Source organism: Mustela erminea, chromosome 1 (genome assembly GCF_009829155.1).
Source record: "Mustela erminea isolate mMusErm1 chromosome 1, mMusErm1.Pri, whole genome shotgun sequence".
NCBI lineage: Eukaryota > Metazoa > Chordata > Mammalia > Carnivora > Mustelidae > Mustela > Mustela erminea.
The window spans coordinates 116,117,943-116,128,386 of NC_045614.1; the positions used below are offsets into that span (position 1 = coordinate 116,117,943).

Consider the following 10,444-nt stretch of genomic DNA (forward strand, 5'->3'; position numbering starts at 1 on the left):
AACTCTCGAAACAAACAGATGCCAGGCAGGATTAGAAAGAATGAGGGTAGATCTCTGCGAAGTAACTCAGAATGAGCTCCAAGGTATACTGAGTGATAAATGCAGACTGCAGAATGAACACACAGTATGATACCATTATGTAACCACAGACCCACACACAGAACAATATATTTCTAGAAGTAAATATGGGTTTGGGGCTGGCGATTTCAACAGGAACTTGTGTAATGACTAAAATGGTTCAATTTTTTAAAGACCAAAAAGTATTCGTGTATTAATTCTGTAATTAGAAACAGATATTAAGGGCTGCCTGAGTGGCTCAGTGGGTTAAGCCTCTTCGGCTCGGGTAATGATCTCAGGGTTCTGGGATCGAGCCCCACATTTGGCTCTCTGCTTAGCAGGGAGCCTGCTTCCTCCTCTCTCTCTCTCTGCCTGCCTCTCTGCCTACTTGTGACCTCTGTCTGTCAAATAAATAAATAAAATCTTAAAAAAAAAAAAAAAGCAGATATTAATTCACTGCTGGTGTGGTTGAGGTGATGATGAAGGTAACCGATGCAAAATACGATTTGTGCTAGACCACATATGCCTTGAAAGGTATCCTGGATAAATTTTATCTATGTAATACTTATTCATTAAATATTTGAAACTGTTCTCTACACAAAATGAAGCAGATTCATTGCTTTGGGGAAAGGGCAAGAAAGGTGGCAAGGATGAAGAAGAAGGGCCCAGAAATCCCCTGATATTTCCACGTCTACCCACATTCCAAGACCCAATTCAAATACTGTCTCTGTGGTCCAGTTCCCACAAGCTGGTCTCATCTCTTTGTCTTCTGAACCCCATCCCATCTCCTTCATCTACTTACATGTACGTGTGTAGGTCTCATCCTCCCCCCACGTTATCCCCCCTCCACTCCACTTTGCATTTCCCCAAAGCCCAGCAGTACCCTGCATACACAGCTCTCGGTCTGAAATGATTATTGAATGAAATGCTTCCAGCTATGCCTCAGAGGTCTGAGAATGGTCTTCTACTCTCCACTGCAATTACTGCTCAGTGGAAGTCACTTAGTCCTGTCTACCCTCACATCCTCACCCCATCTCCTCCCCCTTCCTCCTCCTCCTCACTGCTGTCTAAAATTCTCGCAACAGAAAACATATGTTTTTATTACATAATTAAAGCTGAGGCTCAGAATTCAAACCCCTGAGGAGAGCCATAAAAAGAAAATGGTTGCATCCCATCCTTCCCAGAGCACAAGACGGACAGGAGGGGAGGAGAGGGAGTAGATGGTTCCTCCATACCCAGGGTGAGGTGAAGAGCAGAGATGGAGAAGAGAAGTTCTGTGGGTTCCTTGCAAAGGAAAAATGGGGTGGTTCTTCATAATCTGCCACCTCAGTCACCAAAGTCACTTCTGAAACCTTTTATCTATCCTCTGTGGCTAGCCTAATAAAAACACAATCTTGATATGAGATTGCTTATCTCAAGGTCTTCCTCTTGAACTCAGTCCACCCACAGGGATGGTGAACAGCATTTCAGGGTGCACCCTTCAGTCATGTCAGGAATCAGTCATGTCCTCATTATTGCTTAGAGATAAGAGGATGCTTTCCAAGAAGCCATGCCATGTCTCCATGTTGTTCCGGACTAGCAACCACAGGAACGGACAATCCATTATTCTTTATTTTAATCGTATGCCCTGGAATTTCATGTCTTTCGGCATTAGCACCATGGTCTCTCTGCCCTTGTCCACCCCCACAAACACATTGATTTTTATTACTTATTTAAATTATGTGTCAGTCGGGGTCCTAGCACAGAACATTTGGTATCTCAAACTGGGTAAATTAGGGAGGGGTAATAGAAGGAGTATTTGTAGAGAGCTGTGTGGGAGAACCAACTGACAGGTGCTATGACTTCCACCAAAGGAATAAATAATCTCAGCCTTCTTCCTTCTGATTTCTTCCCTGTGTCCCACTGGCCAGATCCTCCTGGAAGCCAGAGGTCAAGGGAGCCTGTTGATGAGGTCCACAACATGTTAGCCCTCTAGGTCATGAGCAGATAGCAGTAGGAGGATGAATCTGGAGGAGCAAGAGGAGGATGTCTAGCACAACTGCATTGTCTGTCTCCTGCTCAAGAAGCCAAGCCCAGCATCACAGTATATACAAAGCCATCTCCAGTCTGGAGCCACAGTGCCCTTCCACTTTATCTCCCACCGTTCTTAACCCTGGGACCGTGCTCCACTCAAGACACAGGACAGCGCCCCTGCCCAAGCATCCTCCTTTGTACCCGTTTGCCCACTTTGTGCTTCCTCCTCTGCCTCAATCACCCTCTCCCCTCTCCTCTTGAAGAATTTCTACCCATCTTCACAGGTGAGACCCAAATATCTCTTTTAAAACCTCCCCTGATCTTATTCTCTTCACACAGGCTGCATTACCTCCATCCCCATAATACTGAAGCGCACATGAAGCACATGAGCTTTTATTTGGGGTGGATTCGTGTGCTTTTTCCCGCCATCTCATCGTTGACTAATAACAACCACGATTATAATTTTCTGAGTACCTATCAGATGGCAGACCCAGGCACTTTAACTCATTTTCTCAACTCATTCTTTTGCCCAGGAAGCAGACACTTCATTTTCAGAGAGATTGGTCAGTTTGCGTAATGTCGCTCAGCTAGTACCCCGTAGAGCAGTGGTCCCCTAAGCTGCTAAACTGGGATTCAAACTCATTTCCTTCCAATACCCACCCTGAAAGTTAAAACTGAAAGTGACCACAGGAATTTAAGAAACAAAACAAATGACTAAGGGAGAAAAAACAGAGAGAGGCAAACCAAGAAAGAGACTCTTAATGTAGAGAACAAACTGATGGTTACCAGAGGGGAGGTGGATGGCAGGGGTTAAACATGTTTTTGAGGAAACAAGCAGAAGCATAACATACTGACAAATCTCTTGACTATGTGCCTGTTTTCTCTTGGTATAAGAGGGCAGATGGCCATGAGTTTCTCTAGTCTTCTTTCTTTTTTTTTTTTTAATTTTTTATTTTTTATAAACATATATTTTTATCCCCAGGGGTACAGGTCTGTGAATCTCCAGGTTTACACACTTCACAGCACTCACCAAAGCACATACCCTCCCCAATGTCCATAACCCCACCCCTTTCTCCCAACCCCCCTCCCCCCAGCAACCCTCTCTAGTCTTATTTCTAGGCTAATAGTTGATAGCGCGGTCCGAATTTGTTGGTAAAACTAAACTTTGTCTTGACTGTATTTATTGGTTGCCTTTTCCAAACAAAATCATCAGCAAACAGAATCCCTTAGAAGAGTAAGGTATTGGCCTTGCTCTGAGAGTACTGAGTTTTAGAAAAATTTCCTAAGGAAAAGAAATTCCCAAAGTCTAGAAGGGTGGTGTGTCAGGAGTTTCTAAGCAACACGTCCTTGTGTTTTTACATATGAACTGTGAGACTAGAGAGCTGAGGGGGAATATTTTAAAAACTGATCCTGTTATAACAGTAATAGCCACCATAGAAAGAGTACTTTGTGGCCAACTGGTGTTTTATACACATTAGTCCTCATTTTTTTAACAGCCCTGAAAGGTGGGTCCTGCTGTCCCCATTTCACAGGACAGGAAACTGAGTTTCAGGGAGTCTAAGTTACGTGTTCAAGGCCTCTCAAAATTCATGCCTAAATCTCCCCGGGCTTTACTCTGACTCTCTGAAAAAAAGAACTTAAATACCATCAGCTATAACAGACGCCAACATTATCATGAGGGGAATCCCCTAGAAACATAGAAATTCTATGGCAAATCAAAGTAATTCTAACCATCAAATATAATTATAAAACACAAGGTCTCAGAATCCTAAAATGACATTATTCTTCACATAATTACCTCATCCGAACTTCCCTTTTACATTTTTGTAAAGTCAATTAGGTAAGAGCAGTATTATAATCTCGTTTGTAGATGAAGAAACGGAAGCTCAGAGAAACTAAGCAGCAGCCAGCCGTGGGATTGGAACCCGGATTTTTGTTTTTGAATTTAGTAAACGTCAATGCAAAAGCCTTGCTATTGTGACTTTTTTTGAACATAGAAAGCTGAAAGTCTGTGCATTACCAAACTGCTTGCTTTAAAGAATTGGCTCATGCCCACTCCCTCATCCTCATCTGCCCCTCTTCCTGTCACCTTTTTTCTTACTATTTTCATTTGTTCCACAAATATTGTGACAAGAATAAAGGAAATAATTAGAAGAAACTTCACTCATCATTCTTGTACCACAACATATCAATTATTTTTAGGTTTCTATTATTGCCATCCAGTCTCTGCCCAAATATTACCCAAAAAGCATGCATGTGTGCGTGCACACGTGCGTGCGCGTGCGCGCACACACACACACACACACACACACACCACACAAATAAAGATTTAAACTCCCCTAGGAAGTTATTTGAAACTTGGTGGTGGCCAAAAGTTGGTAGGCACAAGCACGTGATTCACAGAATCCAGACGGACCCTCCTGTGGCTTCATCTGCGGAGATGTAAATCTTCATAGCTACCCAGCCAACTAGAAAATAGGGAGCAATGAGGAAAAGCCTGACGCAAAGTTAGCGGTCACTTATCTAAAGATTTGTACGAGAGCCACCACCACCATGTCCAAATGCTGAATGTGACAATTACTCCTCAACAGGAAGCAGTGCCTGGTTCTCTAAGTGAAACCTTCCTGGTCCTTTGAATATTATCTTAATCAGAGCGATACTGACCGAAATGTTAACAGTGGTTATCTCTGGAGGGTAAGATTACAACTGATGTTTATTTTTTTCTTGAGTCTTTCTTGCATTGTCTGAGTTTTCTGCAAAGAGCATGTAATATGTTTGTCAAAAGATTAAGATCAATAATAGTGATGCTGAATAGGACGTGAAGTTGATCATAAAAAAAAAAACTATAAAAATTAGAGTCATGGGAACAGATCATGGAATCCCCACTGCTGGAGGGACAAACAGCTCCTTCTTCAGATCGGAGAGCCTAGAACCCAGGCAGGAAGTACAATTTCTAGCTCAGTTCCTTTCTAATATAATATCTGCTAACAAGTTTCTGTTTATTCCTCCCCCACCCCTTATCTCAGAGAGATAGTTCCTAAACATTTGTCAACACAGAAGATTTGATTCTGAAAACACGTTATAGATTTTCTGTAGCAATGGTCCAGTATAATTTAGTAGACAATAACACCCGTAGAAATGTGTGGGCACTTCGCTGTCAAGTCCTGTAGTGTTTTAATAAAGGGACGTGTCATTTTTCTTCAGCTAAATTTCAGTTAGAAATAATATTAGGTGAGTTCTCATTGCCCTTCATTCCATAGCTTTTCTGCAATTTGGACGCCTTAATGATTTCATGCAAAATTCACTGTCTGAAGAGTCTTGGTGGCTTCTGTCTGATCTTGGTTTTTGCTTTTGATGCGGATTACTTATGTGCATCCATCATGGTAAAAACAGCAGAGTTTGGGCAAACACTGCTCTCTCAGACCCCCGCTCCCTTTCAGGCCTGGAGATCCTTCATCTAACCCAGTTCCATTCTTGTGCCTCTTCCCGCTGGCTTCCCCAGTGCCATTTTTATTAAAGCCCCAGCTCATCCCACATTCAGCCGCATGACTTCTTACAGGCTTCAGAATAAATCACCACATTGCTCCGATCTTGGCTTCTCTGCCCTCAGCTTTCAATTAAATTTAGAATTGACTTTAAAGGTACAACCTCAATGTACATGGTTGAAAATGACCTTGTTTCCCCTTTCCCACCACCTGCGACTTCCTGCGCGGGGCTCTTATACTCCAGCTCCTGGTTCAAAAAGTAGAAACAGGAATTTGCTACATGCTCCTGTGGCAAACTATAAGTCTCAAGCTGTTTAAAGTCTTTAAAGTCCCATCCAAAAGGTAAAGTACACTCTGCAGAGAGAAATCTGGGGGCCTGAATCTCTGGCTGCCTGTGTTCAGGAAGAGACACAGAAGGAGAGGAAGAAGAAGAAGAAGAAGAGAAGGAAGGAAAAAAAAAAAAAAACCTTTGAGCTAAACACTTCATTTGTCTCATTTCTACGGTTTGCATTCAAGATGAGTGGTCTACTTATAATATGCATCATTTTTAAAGTAATTATATTAAGTTAATATAAATGATCTATGACAATATTACAAGGACGCCAAAGCAGACTTTAACATCAAAACTGACTTTCATCTTTTGTCTTGTCATTTGGCTTTCCACTCTTAGCAAGGAATAGAGCATACAAGCAGCAGGTTTGGGCTATTTAGAATCGGGCACGCTCCTGCCAATTTCTCCCTCCCCCCTTTGGAAGACTTTACCAATCAGAAGGACTGAACTGGAAAACCTGTCTTACTCTGTTCAAAACCTTAATATTTTAAGGTTCTTACTTGTATCTAAGAGCAATGAGGTCCCTCCCAGCCTGTGAAAGAAGGAGGAAAGAATGATTTGATTGCCTAAAGCAGGATAAAACAAGATCTGGTATGTGAAAAGGATGTATAAATTGAAAGTGCTCTACAAGTATAACAGGGCAATGTATTAATTTGACCGTGAATTAGTTACTGAGTATCAACTGTACATCAGATTCCAAGGAAGCTGTCCAGTGCTTACAAGCTTGAGCCTTGGTTTTCTTGCCTCTAAAATGGGAACAGAGAGACTTTATTTTAGGGTGTGTGAGAATTAAGTGAAAGAATAAATATAATTCACTTAAAATGAGTTCTTGGCACACAATACATACTGAGTGAATAGCTTTAATATGAAAATATGAAAGGAAAATTCCCCAAAGCTAAGGGATTTACAGCCTAATGAATTATTATTCTAAAACCCCTGCCTTTTGCCTCTGACCCTAAAATTTGAAAAGCTTCAAAGATTTAGCTATGCAAATCTCAGATCAAAATACTTGCCTACTGGGGTGCCTGGGTGGCTCAGTGGGTTAAAGCCTCTGCCTTTGGCTCAGGTCATGATCCCAGGGTCCTGGGATCGAGCCCCGCATCGGGCTCTCTGCTCAGCAGGGAGCCTGCTTCCCCCTCTCTCTCTGCCTGCCTCTCTGTCTACTTGTGATCTCTGTCTGTCAAACAAATAAAGATCTTTAAAAAAAAAAAAACTTGCCTATTGATCGCCCTTTAGAAAGATTTACCGAGGACATGTGCATGCTTTACCAAATAAAGAAGAAAGAGAAAAGAAATTAATACATGTTACCTCATTGAATGTATCTTGGTGATTTTGCATCTTTTTTCCCCATTGTCTTATTAAATCTTAATTTCGTAGACAGGCTTGAATAGTCTCGTGTCCTAGAGGGGGATACTGAGGCTCAAGGAGAACCAATAACCACCCCATGGTCACAGAGCTAGGAGGATTTAAACCATGGTATGTTTTCAGAGCCCATGTTCTTGTCCAGCCTGACCACTGCCCCCTGCACCCAGTTAGTTCTCATGGAGAGACCTCAAATCCTCATCTGAAAACACATGGGATCTTCTTCAAGTAAAGGGGACATTTTTGAGAAGAAAAATGTTGCAATAATTAATTTCTTGCTCAATCTTTTGCATATCAGTCTAATAGTGGGAGTCCTTCCTTTCCTTTTAGACTCTTCTAGGGACGACCTTCCTTTTTCAGTTCTAAAAGATGACTGTTGACAGGGACATTTTTGAGAACTTGGATTCTCCTTTCTTTTAGTAGCACTTATACTTTTCTGAGGAAACACAGAAATTTAAAACTATGAAAAAAGTTAGGAAAGAAAGTTCCACCATTCAGACCTTGTTTTGAAAGACTATAGCCATCTCCTGTATTAACTGATCTTTCTCTACCAGCTCCACATCTTACAGCCTTCCCCAAACCCCACTCTTCCTAAGTGAACCTTTCCTGTTGCTAGTTCAGCCTCCCTCCCTGGACTGCAGGAAGGATGGTGATAGCCTCTGTAAGTCCAACCCAGGAGTCCTAGTGCCTACGGAGGCTAAAGACTTCTTCGCTGGGTATATGTAAATGGACAGCGCCTTAGAATATCAGCGGCACTAAGGCATCGGGTTCTATTCCGTGCCTACCTCTGACTATAGGTTAGGTAGACCACAAATGGCCCAAACCAGCTGATTAAAATTAAGTCACTCCACAGAAGGCCAAATGGCCCTAGATAGATGGAAACTTTTTGTTCTTATCTGCCCTCGATTCTCTTTTCTTTCCTTTTGTCTTTTTTTTTGGTTTCTAGAAATAATTGTTCTTTTTCTACTGCCTAAAATGAAGGCACCCCACAGCTCATCTCACTTGGCAGTAGCCTCAACAGCTCCTCACCCTTTCTGTATAGCCTTTGTTTTTTTAAGTAGGCTCCACACCCAGAGTGGAGGCCATCGTGGAACCTGAGTCCATAACCTTTAGATCAAGACCCGAGCTGAGATCAAGAGTTGGAGGCTTAACCAACTGAGCTACCCAGGCACCAACCCCCACCGACTTTTTCTTTTTTTTTAATAAAACTGTACAAAACATTTAATATATTGCTCTTTTGGGGTTATTTGATGTATCTGCAGGGTATTATAGCTGAGACATTAATCTTGTTGCTTCATCAACATTAACTGGCTCATTTTCATGACTGAACGTCATGCTGAGGAATCACCTGTTTCTGTAGAGGTTCAAGGTTCAATTTTGAGAAATGTGGAAGTTCCCTTTGTGTATCTATGAAAGCTTTATTCACTCTGTTAACTTTTTCATCACTCACAGTGTTTATCTTCTTAAGATTCGTGATAACTGGTTTTGCTTTGTTTTTAGTCTTATAATTTTTTTGGCTGGCTATATGAAATACATTTCTGGACTTCTGCCCTCTTAGTTTGTTCTTGGCCATTGTCTTGGATAACCCGCCTGCAGCAATACAAGCTCCAGGTGAAGTCATCTCCCTTTATAGAGACTTTCAAGTTCAAAGATGAAAAAGAATGAAGGGTGAAAATAGCCTGTTAAGCTAACAGAGAGAAATTTACAGTTATTTATCACTCCAACAGTTGTTTGTGTTTATGTATGCTTTAATATTCCCAACCTCGGAAATTGAGCCCATCATTCATTCACTAGGGCAGTTTTTTTTAAATTGGCCAAATATATTTACAGTAAAGTTGTAATTCCTTTTATGTGTATTTCATTCCCATTTCAAAGCACTTTTGCTAGATTTAAATTATAGCACCCATTTTACAGATCAGAAAACTTGACTCAGATGGACCAAAGGACACACCAAGGTCACAGGCCTAATTAGTGACAGCACCAGAATTAAAATCTGGCTTTCTTATTTATTATGGGCTACTTTTGAGGGAGGAAATGGGATATTACATTCTGTACAAGGTTTATATACTAGTCTTTGAGATTTCCTCATGCAGAAAAAAAGGTACCATCCTATAAACTGTGCTTTGGAGCTGCTGTCAGGAACCAATGCTTAGGTAGAGTGTACTACCGGTATACCCTATTTCATATTACTTATGGCTATACAGAACTGAAAGACATTTTGTGGCAAAAAGATCTGAAATCACCTTTTAATAGAATCTAACCATGCAAAAGTTATTTAACCTCTTTGGGTTTGTTTCCTCATCTACAAAATGGTGACAATATTGCTAATCCCACAAGGGCTGGTGTAAGGCTTCAATAAATGACATTCGTAAAGCACTCTGCCAGTAGATTATACATGCTCAATGTTAGAATTATTTTCTTTTTCCTGAAAAAAAAAATGCTTTCAAAATAACAGAGTTAGAAGACTCAGGTTAAGGAAAGCTGACTTACCAGGATTCCCTCACACTTCTCAAGGACTGTCCACATATAGGTCATAGCTCCATCCCAAACTTAGGAGGTAGGGATAGGTGGATACAGGCCAGAACTCGTGAAGCCTTATAGGCCATGACGTGTAGTTCGGAGTCACCTGATCAGAAGCACGTTGAGGTTCTTCTTTCTGCTTCTCCAACTCATTGAGCTTGCTCCTACCTTGGGGCCTTTGCACTTCCTCTCCCTCTGCTTGAACTGTGAACCTCAGGTGGTCACACGGCTCATTCCCTCACTGCATGCAGTGCCATTCTAGGAGGCTGTCTATAACCAAATTAATTAAAATGCCATCTCCATGACTACTAGTCACTCTCTAATCCTTTAGCTTCTTATCTTGATTGGATTTTTTCCTCGACACTTAACAATATCTGAAATTATATTACATATTTATTTAATTACTGTCTATCTCTTCTGCTAGAATGTAAGCTTCATAAAGACAGGGACCTCATCTGCTTGTTCATTCTGTTTCCCAGTACTTAAAGGAATGAATAGTAAATAGTAGGTATTTAGGGGCACCTGGATGACTTAGTCAGTTAAGTGTATGACTTTTGATTTTGGTTCAGGTCCTGGTCCACCCCAGCATCAGGCTCTACACTCAGTGAGGATTCTGCTTGGGATTCTCTCTCTCCCTATCTCTCTGCCCCATCCCCCCAACCCCCACCCAGTGCTG

At 41.5% G+C, this 10,444-nt stretch overlaps 1 protein-coding gene across 1 annotated transcript; it reads right to left on the bottom strand.

Annotated features, from left to right (window-relative positions):
* Positions 1–8,566: 8,566 nt before the first annotated feature.
* LOC116600975 (ribosomal biogenesis factor-like) lies at positions 8,567–8,821 on the bottom strand. Its single transcript, XM_032361534.1, has one exon. It carries the CDS (start codon positions 8,819–8,821, stop codon positions 8,567–8,569), a length of 255 nt encoding a protein of 84 aa, XP_032217425.1.
* Between the last annotated feature and the right edge of the window lie 1,623 nt (positions 8,822–10,444).

Bases quoted from the DNA above. Each gene is read 5' to 3' on its own strand.
- LOC116600975 (XM_032361534.1), bottom strand. From the start codon at position 8,821: ATGGCCAAGAACAAACTAAGAGGGCAGAAGTCCAGAAATGTATTTCAT.